Below are 27,880 nucleotides of genomic sequence, written 5' to 3'. Positions count from 1 at the left end.
CGTTAAATGTGACGTCATCGTATGAACGTGGGCAACGTCAATTCATTTCCTCTTCGCAGACGAACACTAAAAAAGTCCAATAATTCGCAGTGAATTGTAAAGGATCACGCGATTGTGATCAACGCCTTCTATCTTTTCGGCTGGAACACAAAAAAGGCGGAAAAAATGGCAACTGAACACAGATGCATGATGGGATACTTAGTCTTAAATTTCGTTACGATCGATTCATGAAAACCAACAAGAGTAGGTTATTTTCAGCTTGGATGAATTTAGAATCATTTAATCAGCTTTTATTCTCGCAGTTTTTCTCAAACACTTAATTTATCTCCGTCTCTTTTTTCTTTCTTTCTTTCTTTCTTTCTTTCTTTCTTTCCGAACAGTTTCTTTCTATCAATCTTTATGCCGATTAATCTCACATTCATTCTCGCAATCTCTCTCTCTCTCTCTCTCTCTCTCTCTCTCTCTCTCTCTCTCTCTCTCTCTCTCTCTCTCTCTCTCTCTCTTATTATCACTCTTCCTTTCATTTTATAATTCTTACTTTCTTTCTTCTACTTTATTTTCATTCTCTTTCCTTCGGTGTTTTCTTCAATTCATACCCTTTGAGACTACTCTTTCTATTCCACCCTCTCTCTGTTTGTTTGTTTGTTTGTTTGTTTTTTGTTTTTTTTTTGTATCTTTATCCGACAGGCAGACACAAATCACTCATAAAATGATAGCTGCTAACAGTAGAAGCGCGTGTTTGTTATTCTGACTATTCACTGTCACTTTTCAAACTATCAGTCCTATAAAATTTGATAGAAACGAATCGCCTGTTTGTTTTCAGTGGTCACATCACTTCTTCTTTATAAAACGGCTCAAAAGCTGAAACACATCCTGAATATTTTACATATTTTTTTAATATTTACGATTTAAACTTGATCGTTTTACCAGAAGTCCAAAATTATATACAAAACGTGATGCTTATATAAACAATATTAACAATTGAAATATGCTCTGCTCGCACTTGTATAGAGAGCTTTATATATATATATGTGTGTGTGTGTGTATGTGTGTGTGTGTGTGTGTGTGTGTGGGTGTGTGCAAGTATGTGTGCGTGCGTTGAGTTCGTTCCCTATGTACTCTGAAACAGCTGGGCTGATGTTTTGTCATTAGACAAAAAAGTACTTTATCATCTGGAAGAGTTCTTATCGTTTTTTCTGTATCGGGATATCTCCAATAAGATTCAAAAATCGATCATTGAAAAATTTCGATTAAAAATGGAATAGGGCGATTTTTACATTATACAACTTAGCATTAAAAGTGCATTTGAAAAAGTTTATTGTCGCGCGTGCAAAAAGGCCCGGCATATAAAATTAACTGTCGACTCTTTGATCAGACATAATTAAACTATTACACTTGACTTTAGCATTTAAACTTTAATTACAGCCATGACATAAAATAATTTTATAAATTTAATAGTAAGTTCTCTACAGTGCAATATAGACTACAACGTGTTGTGGACTAAGTCAGTGCGGAGAAGCATAATCCTGATGGACCGTGGTGGATCCCCGACTAGAGCAGGCAATCAACCGATTTGATTGAAAAATGGGTAAGTTCACTAATTTCGATGACAAATAAAGTATTAGTAGTGTCGATTCGTTGATTCACATTCAATCCCGGACAACGTCGGGTTCACTACTAGCATATATATATACAGGGTGGGAACTAAAATTTACAATATTTTACGACAAGACTTTAACAACAACGTATGACTAATTACATTCTTAGATACTTACGGCAATTTATTTTCCACATAAAAATGCATGAGAGAAAACGTTTTTATTTAATGTGGCTCCCTTTTTTCTAAATAACTGCTGTCACATGTCTCCTGAAACTTGCACATGTCTTCCTCAAATACTCGGGAGACAACTTATTCCATTCATGTGTAATAGTATCTTTGAGAAAGTTTATATTGCTGTGCGATGTTCTACTGGTAACATGTTCCAAAACGCACAAAATAGATAAATCCAGAGAGTTTAGGTCTGGGCTAGAAGATGGCCATAAACATGACTCCCAAAAATTACTGAAATGTGATTTGCAGGAATCTTGTATTTTTCTAGCTGTGTGAGCCGGATCACAATCCTGTGTCCATACATAATTTCCATTTGGATAGTTTATTTTGAGCCATGGCAATACGTGAGATCTACAAAGTTTTATAGTAAGTGTCAACATTGATTTTCTCATCAGGTTTGTAGAATTTTATAGGGATCTTCTTTCCATCAGAAGCTACAACACCAAAAGCAGGATGTTTTGTCCTGAATGTCCCGTTAACCTCAGCTGTTGATGCTGCGATGTATCTGTCATTTTTACGGTTCAGAAAAGCATCAACAGTGAAGATTTTTCATCAGAAAAGATCATTACAATGGAAGTATTTACTTTTAGCCATGTAATAAATTTCTTGCACCTTTCAAGACTTTTTTCTTTTAGAGCATTTGTCAACAATTGTTTCAGCGTTCTTGTATAAGATCTTAAGTTCAAATCATATTTTACTGCATTTCCAACTATCTTGCTGTCAACCTTAAGTTCACTTGCCATTTTTAGCATGGATTCCGTTGGATCTTTTTGAATCTTAGATTCGAGAGTTTTGATAAATGTTTTGATACGTTTTTTGTTGCTTCCTCCACTTCCAGTCTTTCTTGTAATAGTTTTGCTCATAGGTATTTTCTTCTTTAAATTGTAAACTGTTTTCTCGGACACTCCCACTATTCCTGATATCTCCTTCGGTGAGACGTGCGCATTCAGCAAATCACACACTATTTCACGTTTGACCTCCTGATTGCTCACATCGGTAAACATTTCTGAAAAGATATGGATAATAATGGTAATGATAGTTATGACATCAACATTTGTAAGCTTTTAAAACAAGTGCCGCAATTTTTACTATGAAAAGACAACTTAAAGTTCACTGTAAATTTTGCTTACTCACCATGTATATATATGTATTTTATTCTTATCATATACAAATATATATATACTAGCAAAGATACCCGTGCTTCGCACGGAGCTTTGTTGCGCACTCGGGTACCAAAATCTGTGGGCACCTTTCCAGTAAGTTGATGTTGTAAGAGCAACGATTGCATAAGGTGATTAACATTTTAACTACCTCTTGTAGTGACTGAAATTCAATCAGGAACTTCACAAAACATTTTCATCAAAAAGGAAGGTTACTTGATGTTACACAGTAAATTTTTCATTGAAGTCATTTTCAACTCTTGCTTAAATTTTATCTTGCACATTCAATACTAAAAACTTACCACAATCAGATCATGTCAGTTTTTCCTCATATCCATTTCTCGAACTTTTCACTAAAGAGCCTCAGGGTAAACTACATTTCTGCTGCTTTGATTTGGAGCCAGAATGTAGAGTTTTTCTGAACTTCCTGTCCGGCTGATGGAGACGTAGAACATACCGTGACTGAAGCAGTCTGATGTCAAGTCTACGCCAATGGTGTTAAATGTCTGACCTTGACTTTTGTTTATGCTCATTGCAAAACACACCTTCACAGGAAATTGGAGTCTCCGGAATTTAAATGGAAGTACTGAGTCCGATGGAACTAAGGGGATCCTTGGCAGTAGAACGGTTTCGCCTTTGTAGGGACCACAGGAAATGGTGGCCTCAAGTACATTGGTGTGCAATCTGGTGATAACACATCTGGTTCCGTTTGTTATTTTTGGCGGTTCCAAGGATCGAAGAATCATGATTGGCGATCCAATTTTGAGATTTAAAATGTGTGGAGGCATTCCAGATATCTCCAAAGAGTTTAAAAACTCCACAGGGTAGTGAACAGCTTCATATTCATTAGTAGCTGAATCAACTGACTTGTATTGCTTTGTGTCTCCTGGAAATTCATCCATTATTGAATTGTTCAAATGATTCACATTGCTGTTTAATGGCGAAATAGTAGCCCTCTCAGCAAGCCAATCCGGTGATTTTCCATTGTTTTGCAGGTCTGGGTACACTTTGTCTTTCAGTTGCTTCTGATTACCGACACATTTACCAAGCGCAGTTGGAATCTTAATTGTGTCAGGTGAAGAAGTGATAGGAAACTGACCATTACCGATTTGGAGAAGCAATTTTGAGAAGTCTGCTGCAGCTGTGTTATCAGAGATATAGGCTCTCATATTAGTAGTCAGTCTCTTCACTATAACGTGCCTCCAGAGATAGGATTGTTTCAAACTTGCATTGACAATGTTAGCCCTTGTGCCATTTTTAACCACTGGGAGGATTTGACGGAAATCACCGCAAAATAAGGTTGGAATGCCACCCATGGGATTCTTGTTTCCTGTGATGTCTTGCAGTGTTCGGTCAATTGCTTCATAAACACTCTTGTGCGTCATTGGGGCTTCGTCTACAATGATTGCAGAGGTGTCTCTAATTACATTTGCCAAGGCTGAGTTACCAGTAATTTTGCAAACTGGCTGATCCATTCGATGAGTATCCAAGGGTACTTTAAAAGTGCTGTGAAGAGTGCGGCCACCTTGTAGTAGAGTAGCAGCAATGCCACTGAATGCTGTTGCAAGCACAATCTTTCTCATGGATCTAATCTTTGCAAGGATCAAATTGATTACAAAAGTCTTGCCCGTACCACCTGGAGCATCAAGAAACATCATGTTTTTGTTCATTTCACCTTGTGCTTCCAACATTGCCATGAATGAATTGTAAACTTCTCTTTGAGAATCGGTCAGTTTTTCTTGCATATTTTCTGCTTGTAGGGAAGTTCTTCAAGATTATAAGTAACTTCACGTTGATACTCTCTCGCGAGTCTTTCATCTCTCCCTTGCATTGGTGCAGGTAATCCATAGCTTGCCAATGGTTGACCGCACATAAGGAGAAGATTTTCTTCAATTAGACAAAGAGTTTTATTGTAGATGTCCTCATTAAAATCTGCTTCTGGATTGTTAACTTCTTGCCTGTATCTGTGAAGAATGTCTTCAGATATTACATCACGAAAAGCCATCCAGATCTCAAGAGGATTTCTTGGCTCACAGGCTGTTAAAATTATCACAAATAGGCTTCGCAAATTTGAAGGTGATTGAGTGGCACTTGCCTCTCCTACTGCTTGATGCAAGTGATGGTCATTTTCTAGAAGGCCTCGAGCAAGGCACGCTGCTCTGTATGTTTCAAACACCTGACCATTGTATGCTCGCAAATTTTGAAATGAAGTTGGACCAGCAACCTCATTGAGCAACAGGCGTAAGAAATAACACTCCCCTGCTTTTGGACTAATCGTGTAGATTCTCCCAATGCATGGTGCCTTCCATACATCATCATTTTCAGTACCTTCAACTTGTACCCCACGCATTCTTCTCATCCATTTCTTTGTCGATTTGTTCCAAGTGTAAAACTCAGGGACTTCTACGTATTTGAGACCCCTTGCAAAGTCATCCTCATGGCAGAGTTGAAAAAATGCTGTCAAAGTTGTGGCAGGCGGTGGACCTTGGGCTCGTTCCAGAGCAGTATCAGCTGAGAACATGACATGCTGCCCATTTTCAAGATGAACAGAAAGTTGTACAATTGGGGGGAAATGTTCATGGATGGGATGTTCCAATATCCTCCAGGCTGCCTCTGAACTGCCGACATACCTTGCATTCTGGAACTGCTGGATCTCATCCACAATGTGACTTTGTACTTGGCCTTGTTGGTTAGCTGATCCATCAGTTCTTTGTAGTTCAAACACTGCTTGATCACATCCTTTATTCACGTATTTGAGGACATATTTGATGCTTTGGATCGAGCTGCAAATTTCTACGTTAATGTGAGCGTTGAACTGCTGAAGGAGGACCTTGTTGTACGGAACAATCCACTGGTTTGTTATTTCTTGATTAACATACCAACCATTTCTCTTCATCCTTATTGTACCAGTCTGGCCTCCATCTTCTGGTTTTCTTCGCCTGTACTTGGGGTAAGAGTCTTGGCCTTGCTTGGTACACTGAAGAAATTCTTTTGGGTATTTTTTGGAACATTTGTTGTCAATCATACATGGACAATTTGGATTAAATGGTCCACAAGGTCCATGCACCATATGTGCCATCACTTTAGCATGAAGATCAGGATCTTCCTCTTTGTCAGGGATCTCTGCAGATATGCAGAGATCCATTTTTTCTGGTAGAAGTTTGTCCTCTGGGGCCTGCCAGGTGAGGATGTGTGCATGCGGCAGTCCTCTTTTTTGATATTCAATACTGTACAGGAAAGCCCTCAACCTGCCAAATCCTCCCTTTTTAATAAATTCAAGTAACTTTTTTAGCTTCTGCCTGAAAACCCTGGCAACAATATCTGGACGATCCTGAGGGTCTTGCCCTTGAAGACAATTTTCTGTAATTTCTGTCCACTTTGGATTTGTTGTGAACATGATGAAGAGGTCGGCTCGGCCCATTCGCCGAACATATGCCATGGCATCACTTTGACGCTCAAACATGTATCGAGGGCCTCCTGTATAAGTTGCCGGAAGTACAACTCGTTGACCAAACTGTTCTGGATTCCCATCCTCCCTAAGAATTGAATCTCTCAAGTTGCTATAATTGTCAGCTCTCAGGGTCTGTTGCTCACGCCTCAGGAACTGTAAACGTTCTGTTTCAATCTTGCAGTACACATCCACCAGCCATTGTTGAAATAGCCTTCGGTACCAGAGAAAATAGTTTCCAGGCCGAGTCATGGAGAACCATAGGGGTACATTAACGGGTACATTAAAGTATCGTAGAGGGGATGTAGTTCGGAGATCCATTTTAATGTATCATTTCTAAAACGCAAGACAATATCCCGGTTAGCTGTTGGTTCATTCTCCATTAATATTCCAATCTCATACGTTGTTGTTGGAGCATTGAATCGCCGTGGATGCTCTTCTTGCGGCCTTCGGTCTTCCCTTATGACAACTTTATGTTCTACCAAGTGTTCTTCTTCAATCCTCTCCTTTGTTGTTTTCAGCTGACAAATAAAGCTGTTGTTCTCATGTAAAAATTCAGTCAGACTTTGGAGAATGTCTCTATTGAGTCTACTGTCACGTCCCCGATTATGTAGTTCCTCTTCCAGACTATCCAAGAAGTAGACTTGAATAAACTTTGCTGTTTCATCTTCAGGTGGTAAAAGACTCCCAATCTGGTGGCAAACCTGGCCTCGAATTCTAAAAGAAGGATTCCACCCATGTACTGCCGCAATTTTGTGACCAAATGATGTCATTGCAAAACAATTGTTATAACTGCGTAGATTTTGCAGAAAATCTTTAGAGATGGGACCATTGCCGGAGAGCAAATCTTGAAGCAACTGAGGCAGTGGTGGAAAGCTATCAAGCACAACTTTGCCAGAAGAACAACAACAACCAGGGGTTTCTCCTTTAAATTTTACAGCTGAGCAATGTTGACATACTTTGTCCATTTTTCCTATATCAGCTGTAGTGAGAGAGTCATTTTTGTTGTAGAGCAATCCTTTTCTATTGCAGTGTTCTATTTCATGGTGTCTCAAAGCAGTCATTCGTTGTCTAGCTGCCTCGTTTTCTGTCAATTGCTGGGGCAAAGTCATACTCTCTCTCCATGCAGCCTCTCGTTGTTGCCCTTGGTATAGGCGAAAGCTTCGTTGGGTTTCCGATTCATTCTGATGTCGTTGAGCCACTCTCAACTCACCTTGTGTACGTCTACTTACCTCATATAATTCATTCGATCGTAATATTGCTTCTCTTTCCAGTGCATATCTTTGCCTTTCTTGAATTTCATCTTGTGATGAATTTAACCGCCTAGTTCTGTCAGCTTCACGTTGGGTTTCTCTTTCCAAATCTGACAGTCTTGCTCTCCTTTCTCTTTGACGTATCCTGTTAAGTTCTAGACGTCTTTCTCTATCTGAATTGTTTTCATTGGAGCGAATTGCAGCAACTCTTAGTCTATTAGCTTCCAATCTTTCCATTCTTTCTTCCTCACTTTCGTTTCTACTTCGTTTGGGTGGCATAATTTCGGTTTTAAACGGAATTGTTTAACCATATTAATGATTGTAAATTAATTAAGCGTAAAGGAAATGTATACTAACTGAAATGGACGAACTATAAATAATATTTCTGAATAGTACAATTATAAACAATTATATTGTACCTATTTACTATGCCTCCCCACGGGACAGAGTTAGACACCAGGGTCGTTTTTTAACGTGGAGAAAAGGTACAAAAATAAAAATTGTCTCAGTCGTGAAGGATTTCTCCTCCACCGAAAGAGAACAAGAAAATGAAGTGCAGCATCTGAAGAACAGATGGTGTTTATTTGCTCCCCCACTGAGCAAATTAGGCACAAGGCCGTTTTTAATGTGAGGTAAAAACCAGCTCCCCTAAAAGTAGGCAAAAAGGGGGCACTCTGGTTACCAAAAATAATAATTGTCCCAGTATAGAGGGTTTCCCCTCCATTGACTGGTACAAATTATCTTAAGTGCAGCATCTGTCGGAACAGATACTACACTTTGATCTTGACCAAAAGGAATGAATAAAAGCGACCTACGTGTGACTCATTACTTCCGGGTGTAAACGTCACAGTCTAAAAGTAATAATTAAAAAAAAAAGTAAATGTAAAATAAATGTAATACCAACTTAGGTTAACTAAGTAAACAGTACAATTAAAACAGTTCTATTAAAACAAATAATTACTAAGATCTAGGTAATTGTTAGTCTCATTGTTATGGTTTTAAAGAAAAAAATGTGTAAAAAAAGTTCTGCTTTTGTGAGTACGTGTATTTCTTTTAAATTACATAACCTTTTTATTTTATTATTTATATCTCTTTTAAATTTATATATTTTGTTAGTAAACTGGAAGAAATTCAGTTGAATAAAACCTTGTACGTGTTCTTTACGTTAAACTCATATTTTTATAAAAGGTTCATCCGGTTTAAAGAAAGCACTAAGTTTAAATAAGACTGGAAATAACTAATTCAATATATAAATAGAAAAATGAAATAAATATAAGCTTTAAGTCTTAAGATAGTAATAATCAAAATGTAATAAATTATTTGTAGTTCAAATCTATGATAAGACAGGCTTTCGAAATAGGCTCGACCAGAAAGATTAAATTGGAACGAAATTATAATCTCCGTGCCATTTTCAAAACAACCCCACAAAAGTAACGATATCCTGCAGTTGGTTAAATGACAATGGTTGTAAGAAAAATGTAAAAGAAAATGCGCTTATCTGTTTATTTTGACCTGTTTTATTTAATTAAAAAAAAATTGGCTATAACTGGAAGAGAGCGTTATGTTTTGGGGGTTGTTTAAAAAATAGAATGGAAATAAAGTTAGTTCCGTTTTAATTGTGTTTAATTGCGGCAAGCGCTAACAAAATCGAAAAATCACTGTTTACATTCGAAATGTTAACTTTTATAGGTTTACAGGTTTGCTGACAAGGCTGGGGGTGTTTAATACAATTATTTTACTAAATTGATTTTTTTCATTTAAAAATAAAATTATTTCTTTTTTAATAAAGTTTTATTTTAAAATATTTGTTTTTGTTTATTTATATAAAATTACGATAGTTGAATTGTATTCTTTCAATTATACTGGCAAGTAAAATATAAAAGATTAAAACGGAACGAAATTGAAATTTCCATTACATTTTCAATACAATCCCAAAACATAAAGCTTTGCTCGGCAATGAATTGTTTTGATAATATACGTAAAGTGAAATAAATCGAATATAAAATTAAATGAAAATATATTAAATAATTAAATGTTAAATAGATTTTGTAAATAGTACAGTTGAAATGATTAGAATATTTCCAATATGTAATAAGGTCGAGGTAATTAGTTAAAGAGATTTAATATAATGTGATATGCAAATGAGCATAAGTCATTCGATATGGGGGTGGTTTGTAGACTAGTATATAAAGAAATTAGGCATAGATTCTTATGTCTCCTATAACAGAAACATCCTAAAATGGGTTCTAATGTTTCTCTACCAGGAGAGATCTACCCTCTTACCTCCTTTATATTTCGTTGATGATGGAGAGCTGTACACACAGACAGAAACACACGAACCCTATTACTTTATAAAAATATAGATGTATATATATATATATTTGCATATATATATATATATTTGTATATATATATATGTATATATATATATATATATATATATATATATATATATATATGCGGGTTTCATTTTGTATTTATTTAAGAATACGCAAAAACCGTGCTGGAAAAAAATATGGTAATTAACGATGAAACTATAAAATAGTTGTTTAAAAGTACACCAGCAAGACTTGTTGAATTCATTTTAAATAAATCTCTACCAAGGCTTCTTGAATCAACACTCATTATAATCCCTGATGCAATTAAACAACGGAACAATTTCTATAATTTATAGCCTTTATTCCACAAACTTATACTAACAAAAAAAAAACTTATATGAATATCAAGGCTAGGTATTTTAAACTACAACTCCAACACAAATTTGTACGATTCGATGTTTATAAACAAAAGAAAACAAAATAAAAACTTCATTCCACTTTATAAAGGAACCGCAGATATTACCATTTAACGTATATGTTTGAAAAGAAAAATGAAAATATTCTTTTTGCATCATAGATGCAACATCTATTTGGCTTCATCTTTAATAATGTATGAACAATTTCCTGTTATTCTTTTTTCATGCCTATATATATATATATATATATATATATATATATATATATATATATATAGTCTTGGAAGTGTTTTAACCTTTGAAGCTATATAAAAAAAACTTACTTAATTTTTATATTTTTCATCATTCGCTGGAAAACTATTTAGTCAGTAAGTCATTTAATCACCTGTAATCAACGCATTAACTTGCCCTCTCGAATTTACAATAGTCCTTGTGTTAATTTAAATGGATCATCGGTTGTTTACTATGAAACACTGTTTCGGGGATTTGAAAACATATATATATATATATATATATATATATATATATATATATATATATATATATATATATAGTGTTTGATCAACACTGAGATATATATATATGTATATATTTGATCAACACTGAGATATATATATATATATATATATATATATATATATATATATATATATATATATATATATATATATATATATTTAAATAAGTGGGTAGTCACCAACAATGTGTATTTTTTAACATTATTTTATTATTCCGTGTCTTGGTTTTTCATTGAGAATTCTGTTTGGATCATTGTAATAATGTTTTTTAATCATTGAAATCGTTTTTACGCGTTTCAGACGTTCTGTGAAGCGTTCTCGTAAGAAATTATTTTCAAATGTGTTGGAGATGTAAAAATGGCATTTTCGTAGTTCATTTGAAGTGTTTTCAAGGGGTGGAGGCGTGTCAGTGTCTATTATTCATGGCATGTTCAATTTTTATTACTCTTTTATTGGGCTTGTCGAGGCTGCTTACCTCGGCTGTAGTCACTCTCTCTTTCTGCTTGCGTTTTTTTCCTTTTCCTTTAGCGTAGTGTGTGTTTGTGTGTGTGTGTGTGTGTGCGTGCGTGTGTGTGTGCGTGTGTATGTGTGTGTTTTCTTTTATTGGTTTGAGAATGTGTGTACTGTTTTATAGTATTATGAGTTTATTGTTCATTCAAATATCATCCATCTTTTTCAGAAAGGTGTTTTCTTGACGGCCAGAGGACAAGACATCAATCGACAACCGAATATTCTTTACATATCGACCGATTCCGGATCTTCATGGGTAGCCCTTCATGAGTTTGTGGACGTGAGTTATCACCCTCTCTTTTCCCGTTTCTTCTCTTTGTTATTGTTGGTCTTAATTTTATAAAAGCATTTTATATTAGACGATCTGGATTATTATTTAGAGTATTATGCTTTCAAGATGAAGTTAACTTTACTTTAATAATAATAATAATAATAATAATAATAATAATAATAATAAAACCTGTAATAGTAATAGTCATACTAGTGATAACAATTGTAATAATATAGTAATAATGATAATAATAATAATAATAATAATAATAATAATAATAATAATAATATAGAAATGATAATAATAATAATAATAATTATATATATATATATATATATATATATATATATATATATATATATATATATATATATATATATATATATATACTGTACTTTGGGGTAATTGCGCCAACTAAAAAAAAAATTTATATGCGTGGTTGCGAAAAGAAATTGAATTTAAACTCTGTAGATTGGATACGACAATAAATTTATTATTCGACAAGGAATGCAAATTGAAAACTTTCCTTAATCCATGGAGTTTTTAAGAATGGCGCTTATCCTCAGAAGAAAGTAGTAAAATTATATCCATAAGCAGTCTATAGATTTTGCCGGTTAGCACATGAAATGGAAACTACAAATAATAGGAGCAGTCATATTTGTATGAAAGTTTATAATAATGCAGAAGTATATAGGTGAAAAGGATATTCCAAAGAAAGCCCAGACTCAATAAAAAAAAAAGTAGAAAAATGGGGTACAACCCAAATAATATTAATTGATTAATCAGATGTATTGATACACAGATATATATATATATATATATATATATATATATATATATATATATATATATATATATTACCGTTTTATCTGCTTAGTTACACATGTTTCGGTTACCGAATCGTATCAATGATCCAGTAACTTCGTCAGACTTCAACAGCATCTTCAAGAGTGGCGCCTGGGGGGGGGGCGATCTGTAGAATTTCAAGATTCCATGGGTCAGGTTACGTATTTATAACTTCTGGAAGTGCCAGATGAAAGTAAAGCAAATCTGCATTTCTCTCATCTCCATCGTTGATACGATTTGGTAACCGAATATGAGTAACTACGCAGATTTAACGGTAAATATATATATATATATTTGCTCTGCAATAGTATTGAGTACTTTCTTCAGGTTTTTACTAATTACCAGTTTTGATATATATATATATATATATATATATATATATATATATATATATATATATCTTTTGGAGATTACAAAATTTTATAATCGCGTAATAAAGAACAAATTTTAATATAATGAATTTAAAATATAAATAGTGAGAGAGCTAGCTGACCGGTTTCGCAGCTCGCTTAACAGAGCTAAATCGATTACTATTTAAAAAAAATTACAATAGGAAATGGAAATATCGCGAGGGACACAAAACAGCGAGGGAGGAGAATTAAGCAGAGAAAGAATCAAATAGAAACCACATTTAGTCCTATTATTGTTTTAATTATAATTATACCCCGATTTAGCAGCTCTCTTAAGCGAGGTCGAAACCAGTCAGCTGACTCTTACATATATATATATATATATATATATATATATATATAAATATATATATACATATATATATATACACACATATATATCCATATATATAATATATATATATATAGCTTAACCGCTTATATATTTTATAACCTACTAACTAGCTCTACCTACGTATTGAGCACTTTTGAAGTAAATACTTAAAGTTTACACATAAATTTTATACTTTTGTATATTAATTTTATGCGAGTAAATGAAGTAGTTATATATATATATATATTCTAAAGCAGATCCTTTGTTCGATAAAATACATGCCCATTGGCTGATAGGAAGGGGCGCGGTGGATACTAGAAAGCTGATTGGCTAACTAGAAATCCTCAACATATATAAAAACAAGAAGAAACCAACGAATCCGCGCATAAGCCTGACGAATCCTATAGTGGATGAAACTCAGAATATTCAGTGTAGCTTAATCGCCATATATATCTTATAAATTACTATATATATATATATAGTTACTTGAGGTATTTACGTTTAGGGGGTCACAAATTCAGCAATTTATTCGCAGCATATACCATTGAAGTACTTACAAAACAAGTACAGGAATGCAACATTGAGATGATGGGACACAGGCTGGAACTTCGTGGAGCGTGTGAGATATGTTACGTAAGAAATTATTGAGTTTTGTTTTCTGGATGTGTTCCAAGTGTAAGATGTTACAGTTGAGTGTTCCAGCAAAGACATGCCAACAATACACCATGCATAAGGGAATGGTAGCTTCATAAAGATATAAGGAAATCGTGTAAGAAGTATTCTAGCTAGGTAGTTAGAACGCACTCTCTTTGCAGCAGACTTGGCAGCACATTTTGTACGTTTATTCCAAACCATGTTACCAGAAAATGTTAGGCTTAGGAGTTTAAATTTGGAACTATCGAAAATAGCAATCGCTATTTGTAGAAGTTTCTTATAATTGTTTAGGAAAGGCGCTCTGGCTTAGTAGCATGAAAGATTACCATTCATTTGTCACCACATTGTACTAATTGAATTAATTGTGCAAAAGTGTAGATAAGAGAAATACAGATTTGCTTTACTTTCATCTGGCACTTTCAGAAGTTATGAATACGTAACCCGACCCAGGGAATCTTAAAATTATACAGACCGCTTCCCCCAGCCGCCACTCTCGATCATGTTAAATACGCTTTAAACGTTTCATAGGTTTGGAGCAGTAAGTGCGAAACTTAACCTATGACATTAAGTATATCTTTTCTTACCCTGCAAGAGTGACCTTTCGTAATGATGATCATAACCTGTCCAATAATTAATTTAACTCTTGACGGAATTAGAGAAGGTGAATGCGAATACATATGAGGCTAGCAAATCAGTCCAGGTCAATGAGTACAGAAAAAAAATCCTTCAGCGTAAACGATCCAACAGAGAAAGTAATTTGGTTTGCGTTTTTTAACGGCATATCAATCGTTTTCAGATTTTTTTTTTTTATGCTTCAAATATTTTATGTTTTTCAATATTTATTTATTACTAGCCTGGGTGTCCGGCGTTGTCCGGGTGTTTAGAGGTGTGTGCTGATAAAAAAAAAAGTGGTAGTAGGATGGCAGGCTCGAACTCGTACCGCGAAGGGGGGATAAGAACGTGAACCCCCTCTCCCAAAATAAAACACGACGTCTTTGCCATTGCGTCCATCGCCAAACCGGAAGTGGCAAAGGTTTAAATTAAAGCTATTCATTCGAAAAGAGGGGATGACTTTCGAAAATATCGGTGAAAAAGGTGACTCCTCCTTGTAGGAAAGCGCCAAGTTGAAGGTAAAAGAATTAATATTTTTCGCCAATTTTTCGATATTTGTCGTCCAAAGGGTCGAGCTTCATTACTATACGGCTCTCGTGAAAATCCGTCGCCTCTCTCGAAAGTTTAAGGCAGACATTAAAAAGAAAGGCTTCCTACAGTCTTGACAGACTACGGATACCCACTATAAGGGTGCCTGCGCGTAAACTTTTCGTGGCAAGAGTTGCGCAATCTTCAACCACACCTCTCCTTAGTCGACATTGTTGAATAACAGTGGCAAGTGGAGGTTCAGGACGACTGGAATCAATGCAGAGATAAGCGGAAAGCACATACAGCGCCTAGAATTCCCCAAATGGTCAGCCATCTGGTACTGGCTAGCGTTGTTAACTTCGGTGATCTGACGAGAACCGGTGTGTCAACGTGATTATGCTGATATATACATTTATATTTAGGCATACATACAAACATACATTTAAACAGACAGGTGAGATTTCTATTATAGATTGTAGATGTTTGGTTTGGTTATTTTGTTTATGGTATTTATGGTATATCAGTCGACGAATTCAATAATTTCAGACAAAGTTGTTGTGTTTCAAGTTTTTTTATATCTTCAAATATATATATATATATATATATATATATATATATATATATATATATATATATATATATAGTTTTACGACTAATTAACCTTTTTCGAGATTTTACTCTTCATTCGCTCTAAACAAGACACATTGCCACTTGGATGTAAGGGGTTACTATTTGGCACCACATTTACAAGAGCACTATGTAGGGAGGTGAGAAGCAAAATATTTGTTCACATTTCATTTAAATTTCTGTATTTGCTACGGTGAAGGAAACAGGAAACAGAGAAGGAATTCCAAATCCTAGCAGTTCGAAAAAAGAAACTACTAGAGTAAAAGACTCTCCAGCATTTAGGGATCTCTGCAGTGAAAGTGAGCTTTTGCTGTTTGTCCTGTTTGTTGGTGGTATTTACGTACAAATGGGGGGCACAATTGTTACGAGTTCGTCAGATCACAGATGCATCAAAGTTTATGATTTTTTAATGAAAACAAAGTTGTATAGTGGAAGTGGTTGTTATCCGACGGGTCATGAGTTCGTCTCGTATGCTAAAACATCTAGTTTTATTTATTATTTTATTGTGATTACTATTTATTTAACACCGAATTCCGTGATTTTAGAAAGAGCATTGTTTCAAGTTCTTAAATAACTTTAAGATATTCATCAATGACTAGCGGCACCTGTACAAATTCCACAATGGCATCTTTCATATTTAATGTTTTGCTGCTAGAGATTCTGTGAACGTCCAGCGTCAATGGAGACCCCGGGATATTATTGTAGCGTTTTTGTTAAAACTGTAAAACTATTTATCTAAATAATCTGTTTCATGTGTATTATTATTCATCGGACTACTGTTCTCATCTTGAGTGTGAAACAAGATGAGAACAGCAGACCGATGAATAATAATATAAATAACCAATCCTCATATCAAAAATTCAGAAACGTCAAATCTGGTCGATGTAGTGTCAGAATATGTTTGGTTATTACGGTTTATTTCCAATATCTTTATAGGAGTCTGTAACATATTTCCATTGTATGGACACCCTGCGCGAACGGATACCCCACGATATCATTATACCATCTTTAGACAGAACAGATACTACCCTTGGATCATAGCCAGAAGACCTATATGTGTATTATAGTTTCACGTACGGCCCAAAAGCGACATCATTTTTTTTTTATTTTAATTGTAAACTTTTTTTTTTTTTTGCATTGCATCTTCGTTGATCGGGAGATCCTATTTATTAAAAAGAAAAATAGAAGGTGATAACATACCACGAACATTAAATTAGCATATCTATATACTAATAATTTCATAGTATGCTATCCCATTCTATCCTCGTTTTTTAATAAATAGGATCTCCCGATCGAATAATTTATAATCTAGAAACCGTGACCCACATACGTACTACGTAAAAGTATCACGGTATTGATATAGAGATGCTTAATTAATCGCAGAGAAAACATGTTCTTGTTGTTTCTAGCATTGCAAAACATGACTAAGTTTTGCAAAGAGACAGAAAAAACATTAACCCCGATCGTTGGTGCATTTTAGGTCAGAAAGCCGGTATCTTCAGACAACCTACTCTAGTAGCATCAGAAGAGAAAATTGAAAAATGGCTTTTACAGAACTAAGCGATAGACTGAGTTAATGTGTTTCTATTTTTAACGATGGACAGAGTAGTATAAAAATCATCAAGAAATCCAACCCCGAGTTGTCCGGGATACACAATTTGAAAATTTGATATTTATCATGAAGCAAATAAATATATTGAATGTTATTCTCAGAATTTTTTGGTCGATGTAAATTTCGGCCTTCTTCATAATTTATTTTGTTCTTTAGTCCTTTCTGACAAAGTGGGAGAAATTGCTGTACTCTAAGTAGGAATCTATGTATCTAAATTTGGTTAGTTTTTGATCCTCAAGTGGTAATTTTTAGCTTAATACCTTGTCTGTAGCGATTTCCATTAAAAAATCGAACTGAACACCATCACTGCATATTTGTTAGCTTTTCATTACAAAAAATAATTTATAAGATAAGAAAAACTCTAAAGATATAAAGAAAGATTTGTTTTGGAAATTCAAGAAAAATATTTTGATAAGTGAAACGTTAATTTTTTTTCCATTTTCTTTGCAGGAGAATAGCGCCATCTACAATAAAGACAAACATGACTTCTTGATTCATCAACTGGATCTTTACAAGGCTCTTTGTTTCGTAAGTAAATTTATGCAAAACTACATTTTGCTGATTGAACACTATTCAATGATTCATTAATCATCTCCAAAATTGGAGATTTTTACACCACTCTAATTCCTTTGAAACATTTGTCTTTCAGAGCAGAGGTTTTCTAATTGCAGCTCTTCCGTAAAATCCAGGTTTGTGCATCTCTCGACGAAGAGTTTTTGTGGAAATTAGGGTCTATATATATTATTCCTTATTGGAATTTTTTTTTATTTTTAAGATGAGCAGTGTATGTTAGTTTTTATTTTATTTCGGACTATTAGTCTCATCTTATCTTTTTATTGGTGCACAACGTTTCGGCCAACTTCCTCTGGCCTTCGTCAGGTGGTAACCGCGACGGATAGGAACTTCGAATCTCCTAACTGAAATTAGGGTCCTGTAAATGTTTATTTAGCTCTGCAGTGATTTTAGGAGTAATGGTCTTGCGATCTTCTCTAACAATCGCTTAAGAATCCGGCGGGACCTTTCAGACATTTTCATCTTTCGACCAGACTTTTGTTTTTCTTAGGACGTTTTTTTTCCATTTCTTTTAAAAGTAGTCATTACTTTTGAGACAGTGCTTCTTTAAATGTTAAGCATTCGGACAGTTTCTGTTACACTAGCACCTGCCATACGAGCTCCAACAATTTGCCTTCTTTGGAAGTCCGTAATGTTTGCCATTTTTATAGGAAACGCTTTTGATATCTTTAAATATCTGCAAAAAGAAATTTATTTTGATTAAGCATATCATATGACATAAATAATAAACAAAAAAGCATTACAATATGTCAAGATTTGATTGTTTAAAACACGTTCAAAAATTGATGGCAACAATGTTAGGTGCTTCTTTTATTTTGTCCAACCCATATATATATATATATATATATATATATATATATATATATATATATATAGAGAGAGAGAGAGAGAGAGAGAGAGAGAGAGAAAATAAAAAGGAACAAACCGTATTATGTGTTCATCAACGTTTCGTCTTTATAAATAAATAAATAAATAGAAATAAAGACGAAACGTTGACGAACACATAATACGGTTTGTTCCTTTTTATTTTCTCTATTTTGTCGGAATACTATTTCCATTATTTTCATCATATATATATATATATATATATATATATATATATATATATATATATATATATATGGTAATTTATAAAATATATATGGCGATTAAGCTACACTGAATATTCCGCGTTTCATCCACTCTGGGATTCTTCAGGCTTATGCAAGAATTTTGTGGTTGTTTCGCGTTTTTATATACGCATCTTCTATTGATTTTTTTGTTAGCCAATCAGCTTTCTAGTATCCACCATGCCCTTCCTAATCAGCCAATGAGCAGGCTCTTACAGAACAAAGGTCCATTTGCCCTCTAGTTGACCCGTTCCTTTGTGTTTGCTATTTAGCTTAGATATCTAGTGTCTTGACCTGTTTTAAATGTAGGTTAAGTTTTTTTTTTATAACATACTAACTAGCTCTACCTACGTATTGAGCACTGAAGAAGTAAATACTTAAAGTTTACACATAAATGTATACTTTCGTATATTTATTTATGTGTGTAAATGAAGTAGTTATATATATATATGTATATGTATATATATATATATATATATATAACAGTGAAAGTGTCTGTCTGTCTGTTTGCCTGTGTGTGTACATTTCCCTACGCAATAACTCTGTCAATTTTAAGCCTATAGACTCGAAATTTGATATACAGAGTACTGAGATTTAGGAAAATCGATGTGGTTGGTTTTCGGGCAAAAATTTTGCGATTAAGGGGTCAAAGTTCAACGGTTTTACCTTTGAGAACTTTACCAAACTCCTTCGACAATTTGAGGTTAAACACATGAAATTTTAGATATAGGTTCCTTGGACATGGATCTAACTTAATAACTCGATTTGAGCCATAAACAATATATTTTAAGGGGTCATGATATGGGTCAAAGTTTAAAAAATTGACCTTTGTTTTTGCTCAGCATACACCTAAAAACACTCGGGCAACGCCGGGCACCCATGCTAGTATATATATATATATATATATATATATATATATATATATATATATATATATATGCATATATATATATATATATATATATATGCGTGTGTGTGTGTGTGGCACAATAGCGTAGCCCCTTTTGAGGGAGTTTCATTATAACGCGTTTTATATATTACTAGCGGGGCTACCCGGCGTTGCTCTGGACCGTATAAACAATGAGAAAATTGAATTTGATTTTGAATATATTTGTTATTCTTAGGAGTGAGGAATTTTTAATGTCTATGTGTCATTTGCTATTTCGAGCAAAAGGATATAATTTTTAATGTCTATGTGTCATTTGCTATTTCGAGCTAGGACGGATATTAGACGTATGAAATAGTTGTATCTTACCAAGGGTAGATAATTTGCAGCATGTATATGAAATAATTTTACTTTGTAAGGACGGTGAATATACAACACATATTTAAAATAATTTTACCTACACTAAGACGGGTCAGTTAAATACATATATGGAACAATTTCACATACTTTTTGACCCCAAAACGGACATTATTCTCTCCAACCCAACCCCGAAAAGAGAACTTAAAATTAACCCAACCCTCAAAAGAGAACTTAAAATTAACATAATCATGTTTCTTTCTACCCACCTATCGAACCCTCACATCATGCCCGGATGATAACATAAAAAATTCAAAAAATATAGATCACCCCCCCCATAGAAACTGGCCTAGTAAACTTTCATAGTAAACCAACAATATATATGCATTAATCTAATTTTGAGATCGTAAACTGTTTTAGCCATATCCGGAATCGACTTCACAAATAAAGTAATTTGGACATAGAAAATTGTTTAAGCCATTTCTGGTACAAACTTTATCTTTTTCCACCCTCATTTAATCCAGAGTGACGGTGATTATTCTCATTCAATACAGGGCAATGCCAGAAATTCTGCTAATAGATATTTCCCTCAATATCCTTCAATCCTGGGCAACGCCAGGGGTATTGCTAGTATATTTTCTCACCTATCTCATTCAATCTTGAGCAATGCCGGGTATTCTGCTAGTGTATATGTGCAGCCATCTTATACAATCCCGAGTGACGCCAAGTATTTGTCTATTCTGTAATTGTATCTATCTTATTCAATCCCAGGCGATTCCAGGTGTTCTGTTAGTATTTATTTGAACATGCTTCATAAAATTTCGGGCGATGCCTGGTATTCTCTATATTTCCACCTCTCATTCAATCCAGAGCGATGCAGGGTATTCTGCTAATATATATTTCCACGCATCCCATTCAATCCCAAGCGATGCCGGATATTTTGCTAGTATATATTCTAACCTACATTATTCAATCCGGGGCAACGCTGGATATTCTGCTAGTATATATCTCCATCAATCTCCTTAAATCCTGGGCAACACAAGGAATTCTGCTAGTATATATTTCAATCAATCTCATTCAATCCCAGACAATGCCAGGTATTCTGCTAGTATATATTTGCATCTATCTCATTCAATCCCAGGCGCCCGTGTATTCTGCTAGCATACATTTGCATGTATCTCATTCAATCCTGGGTTACGCAGGGTATTCTGCTAGTATATATTTGTGTCTATCTCGTTGAATTTTTTATGATTCAACCCACATTATCACCCCGCTCTTACTAAAATAAAAACTTTCATAAGTTGCTTGGGCTGTTTATTTCATTACACACTCACCAATAAAATAACTCACATTTCATTATTTTGCATAATTCTTGGATATGTTACTAATTTCTACCATCATTTTTATGATTTAACCCACATTATCGCCCCCTATTACTATTATAATGCGTTTTCTATATTATAATGCGTTTTATATAATATCATTATAATACGTTTTATATAATATCATTATAATACGTTTTATATAATATCATTATAATACGTTTTATATATTATAACACGTTTTATATATTACTAGACCACCCGTGACCCGTTGGGTCAGTACGTTATATTAGCTATGGAATTCATGTATGAGCGTGACACTTGTGGCATAAAGAAAATAGTTTTTTTTTACATAACAGAAGCATTTCTATGAAAGTATATTAAAATGAAAAAAGAATATAGATAGATTTTTATGAGTCGTTCTGTTTATTATAATTGTTATTTTTTTTTAAATTACAGTTACTGAATTATAAGTGGTTGGTCATACTTATAGGTAAATATGCACTGAACAGGTATCATAATCCTTATTATAGTTAAATTCAAATTTTGATATATCATCTTTTAAATGAAATTGTTAGTTGAAAGTACAGAATAATAAAAAAAACACTCTCCACATGTTAATAATGGCTTTTTAAATAGAAAATGAAAATAAAATGTAACTTTTTCATTTAATTTAAGCAAACATTCAGTACCCATTGTGTAAAGGAAAACACTATTTAATGTAATAGAAATGTGTGCATTTACCGATTCAGCTTTCCGTTTGGAAATGTAAGCAGACGACTTTAAAAAACATGGGAAGAAGAAAAAGAAATTTTTTTGTAATAACGCCCTCTAGTAAAAAGGTCTGCATTAGTTAAGGGGGATAACTCTATCCAGTTTTACATCGCTGCCTTTTTCTCTCTCTCACACATACACGTAACTATTTCTCGCGTACGTAACGAAAACAGAGGGAGTAGGAGTGTTGAAATCTATTAGAGGGAAAGTGAGAGGTGTTTTCTTTCCATAAATTGTATAGGGTAATATTTCATATTATCAATAGATTCATAGATAAATAGATTTTATAATATATATTATAATTATCTATGAATCTATGTATTATTTGTATATATAAATAACTATTTGATCAAATTAAATTAAATTGTTTGTATTAAAAGCGATATAAAAATTCCGGAATTGGAATAACGGATTGAAGACGTTGCTATTTACGCATGCGCAACCGGATGTTGAAAACCGGAAATCTGATTGCAAACATACAAGATCCATAGACTTTTAGTATTATATAGATAATGCGTTGCATATGATATCATTATGATACGTTTTATATCATTTATGTTTTACGTTTTCTTTTACGGTTTATCAAGTGTGAATTTTTCTGGACCTTTACTGTTTATAATTTAGGATTGTTATGGAATAAGTACTGACACACCCTTTCATGTATAATGAAATATTTCGAGAAACATACAATCACCATAATAGGCTCGAGAAGTACAACAAAGTACAAATACAGCCAGACCGTTCCTCATATACATTACAAGCGAATTATACCAATTTATAAATACATATTGCATAGCAATAAACTTTTACCATTAGATTTCTTATACATATTTACTCAGGAAAAGTATTGCCTGATCTAAATAAAGCAAAATAGCAGAAAGGCGGGGTTAACTCCTATTGGCAATCTGGCTGAGAACAAAAATAATAAAGATCGTTTTCATTGGCATTAGTAGCGATGCATTGGGCGATTAACAATAAACTACCTCCTCGTCAAAAGTAGGTGGTAAAGCCTGAGAGGTGCACCTGTACGAATCAAACTAGACCATGCCTTATCCCCGGCAAAAAACGGGTATAATTCTTCTAATCTAGTTCCGACTGTCTGACCGAGTGCCGATGATGGATCCTCGGCTAGTATAAAAAAACAAATCAAATATATTTGTATAGTTTGCGTTTTTTTATTTTTATTTTTATTATTTTTTTACTCTTTAACACCGAACAAGGTATATTGCCACTTTGAACATAAGTGACTACTATTCGAGATTGTGTCTAACAGGAGACTGTAGGAAGTTGAGTAGCGAAATATCTATGCACATTAATTTTAAACTTCTTTAATACAGGTCGTTGTTTTCAATTGCATCCTCGATAAGCGATAACAGGAATCGATAATGTGAGCTCCAGTTTCACTTGTTATCAGAGTGGCAATCACCCTGACTTAGCTGAGCCGGTTCTCTATTGAGCAAGTGCATCGTTTCTGGCCTTGGTAGCTCACTTTCGCCCAATCTGAGCTACAACATCTCACAACAAAGCTCATCGAATTGAAGTGATGTTAGCTTGTGTAAAGTGTAAACTTTGGTCAAAATTACCCATTCCTTCTTTCTTCGGATTATTTCGATCATCGATTATCGATACTTATCGAAGGCATTCCCATAACAAAACGTATCTAAAAACACTGCCAGGCACATAAAGTATATTCGTGTGAAATTACATAAAATGTGCCTAGTCGCTTTCGATTACATAGGAAACACGCTCACACACATACACAGACACACAGACAAACAAAGTTCATTTTATATAATAGTATCTAACGTGGCCCGCGATTGAATGAGGATCTACAAATGTTTCAACCTCTTATATTTTATTGTCATCAGAATCGGTGAAATCGACCAATTTTCAATCAAATCGAATAATTGCCGACTCTAATCATAGACCCATCGCAGTATACCGGAAGGAAGCTTCACATATCTCCCCGTAGTGCATAAGTCAACAAAACATCGTAGTCTACATTGCACTGTAGAGGACCTATTTTATAAAATTATTTATTATATAATTTTAAAATGCAAAAGTAAAGTATTATGATTCAATTGTGTTAAACAGATATATTCATTTTGAACGGACTCCTGCAATATAAAAATTAAGCCTACTGTTGATTTCAAATGGATGGCCTTTCTGCATGTGATAAAAATTATCAAATGCACTTGTGACGTTAGACTACATACTGTGTTAACTTTAGTCAAAATCGGTTCTTCCTTCTTTCATCAGATTTTTCGATTATTGATTATCGATACTTATCAGCGACATTCCAATGCAAAACCTATCTCAGAACACTGTCAGACACATAAACTACGTTTATGTGAAATTTCATTAAAACCGCCCAGCCGTTTAGGAATATATAAGGAACGAACTCACACACAGACAGACAAAGTTCCTTTTATATAATAGATAGATAGATAGATAGATATGAGATATATATATAAGGTTGGTACAAAAACAATATAGTTTTCTCGCATGTGTTACCTTTATATACGATTTCTGAATGAAATCATTGATATATATATATATATATATATATATATATATATATATATATATATATATATATATATATATATATATATATAGCCATGTTATATATCATTTTGAAGCGCGTTTTCGCTCTATCGAATTGCGTTATTCGTTACCGTTCTCAATCTCTTTATCCATTTTTGCAGGTTTTTCGACAGCATGGACAAAATATAAATCCGCACGATTGTTTGTTCTAGTTCAAACTAGGCCGAAAAGCTGCCGAGACAGCTCGTGATATCAATGATGCGTTTGGCCCAGGAACCACTAACGAACGTTTGGCACAACCGTGGTTCAAGAAATTTCGCAATAGTGACGAAAGCTTCGAAGATGAAGACGGTCGCAGCCGGCCGACTGCCGTTGATAACGAACATTTGAAAGCCTTAATTGAAGTCGATCCTTGCAAAACCATGCGAAAAGTTGCTGTTGAACTCGAGGTCGACTACTCGACAGTTCGCCATTTAAAGCAAATAGGGAAGTTAAACAAGTTGGATAAATGGGTGCCGCATGAATTGAACGATAATAAAAAATCATCGTTTTGAGGTCTTCTACGCTCCTTCTGCGCAACAAAAACGACCCATTTCTCGAGCAGATTGTGACGTGTGATGAGAAATGGATTATCTACGACAACCGGCGACGTTCGGCACAGTAGTTTGATGTCGGAGAAGCTCCATAACACTTCCCGAAGCCGAAATTGCACCAAACAAAAAGGTTATGATGATGGTTTGGTGATCTGTGGTCGGTCTCATCCATCACAGCTTCTTGAATCCGGGAAAAACGATTACGGCGGAGAAGTACTGCCGACAAATTGATGAAATGCACTAGAAGATCCAACGTATGTGCCCGCGATTGGTCAATATGAAGAGACCAACTATCCTCCATGACAACGCTCGCCCGCATGTTGCTGAACTGACCCTGCAGAAGCTGAATGAATTAGGCTACGAAACTCTGTCTCATCCGCCATATTCATCGGACCTCTCGCCAACCAATTATCACTTTTTCTCAACAACAACTTTCTGCGCAAAAAATGCTTCAAAAGCCGAGATGATGCCGAATCGGCCTTCAATGACTTCATTGTTTCCAGAACTCCAGATTTCTATGCTGATGGGATAAATAAACTTGTTTCTCGTTGGCAAAAATGTGTCGATTCTAATGGTTCTTTATTTCGATTCATAAAGTTTATTATGAAAGGAGTTATATTTTTAAGTTGAACGTCAAAAACCGACATTATTTTTGCACCAACTTAATAGATATCCGAGTGTCAATTAATAGTCCTCTGTATTGCTTGAATATTGATATAATAAAGCAGTCAAGTATATTAGTTTTGCTTCTATACTATTGACCATTTAGCTATGTTATTTCATTTACCTTCTCTCAAGAAGGTTGGACATGTGACCAAATGTGGGTTTTGATTAAATTGTTTCTTTGGAACGAACTGAATTCAAAATTAACACACCCAGGTTTTCAGTCCACGGTATGAACAACTTGATCACGGTATTGAGGTATTTTTGTTTTTTGTTTTTACTCTGTTCCATTACAAGAATATAACATATTGTCTGGTCGACTGTCCAGCTCAGTGCTGTTATTTGATATAGCATCATATGAAGAAAGTGCACCATTTCTTGTATGGACCAGTATTTAACTATAGCAAAGTCTCAAACTTTTTTCTTTATTTGAATTGGTGTTCTTAAGTGCAGACGACAACCGTGGAGCTGATTTTATTTAATTACTTATGAAAAATGGTTTTTATTTGAGGCGGGGTTGCTTCTGGTTTTAGGAGAGTTGTTATCAACTTCAAAAATCTTGCGTTTTCATAGTTCCGGTTCTGCGTAATGAGCACTTCCGGTCTTGTAATGCGTTATAAATTATTAAAAGAGGATTACTAAAAGAAAAATAAAACACCTGAAAAAAAAAAGGAAAAAAAACAGCGAAATAAGTTTATGTTAAACAAATTAATAAATATTAAAGCTGAGGGGGTACGTAGTTAGACGAATAGTTACAATCGTGTGTTATGGAATCGGTGATTCGTTCAAGTTCAATCCAACCAATTTATTTTATTTACTCTCACTAGAGAGTTATAGAGCGTTATAAAAAGCATGGAAGCGAATTATCCTCAGCTGTTGATGATATAGCATCTCATGTTTAATTTATTTATCTTTATGAAGCTTATATATTTATATTAAGTTAGTTATATCTGAATGTTTATATATTTGTATGTGTGAGAACCATTTGTAAACTAATTAACCGACTATTATTAATTTTGGAATGCAGATCCTATGCGTAAATATTCCAATGTATTTTATATTTATTTCAATTTAGTTTCATGCAAAATTGGTTTTAAAAATATAAGATGGAAAATTAAGGTATTTTTCATTTTATGAAATTTTAACAATATTGCTTAATATCAATAAATAAATATTCCTCAACTTCAAGTTTTCTTACCGTTTTAACGACTCTATCCCGTCGTCTTCCGATGCATAATATCGAGTCTAGTGTAATTTTTCAACATCTACAAAAATATAACTGCCATCCTTCTGATAGTATGCAAATCATAGTCCGCAACACAAAAATAATACACCATAAAACAGCTATCAAAAGATGAAAATAACCATCTACATTAAAAAAAAAACTACAATTAACCAAAACATTTACTCCCTTCAAATAGCCCAATCAACAGCTAGGTTAAACGTTGAGCTTAAAGTCTCTCGTTTTACCATTTCAATATGACAGGCTCCTTCAGTCTTTGACAGACAATGGATACCCACGAAGATGTGCCTGCTTGTGGAATTTTTGTGATAGGGGGTGCGCAATGTCCAACCACACATCTCCTGAGCCGACATTGGGAAATACCAGTGGCAAGTGAAGTGTATGTACAGGACGACTGGAAACAAATGTCGAGATAAGCGGAGAGCACATGCAGCGCCTAGAATTCCCAAATGGCCACCCATCTGGTAACGTTGCTTAACTTCAGTG

The 27,880-nt window shown here is 34.2% G+C and overlaps 1 protein-coding gene across 6 annotated transcripts in view; it reads left to right on the top strand.

Moving 5' to 3' along the window:
• Window positions 1-27,880, top strand: part of LOC145254652 (inositol 1,4,5-trisphosphate-gated calcium channel ITPR3-like) — a 1,190,449-nt gene that overhangs the window by 781,832 nt on the left and 380,737 nt on the right. For all 6 annotated transcript variants that reach the window (XM_080113294.1, XM_080113292.1, XM_080113293.1 and 3 more), the window contains exons 21-22: window positions 11,624-11,734; window positions 17,778-17,855. In XM_080113294.1, the coding sequence (XP_079969420.1) occupies window positions 11,624-11,734; window positions 17,778-17,855 (189 nt within the window). The remainder of the gene's footprint in view (window positions 1-11,623; window positions 11,735-17,777; window positions 17,856-27,880) is intronic.

This window comes from Euprymna scolopes, chromosome 30 (assembly GCF_053919585.1).
Source record: "Euprymna scolopes isolate OS-2025 chromosome 30, ASM5391958v1, whole genome shotgun sequence".
Taxonomy (NCBI): Eukaryota; Metazoa; Mollusca; class Cephalopoda; order Sepiida; family Sepiolidae; genus Euprymna; species Euprymna scolopes.
This window is presented reverse-complemented; position numbering and strand designations above follow the sequence as displayed.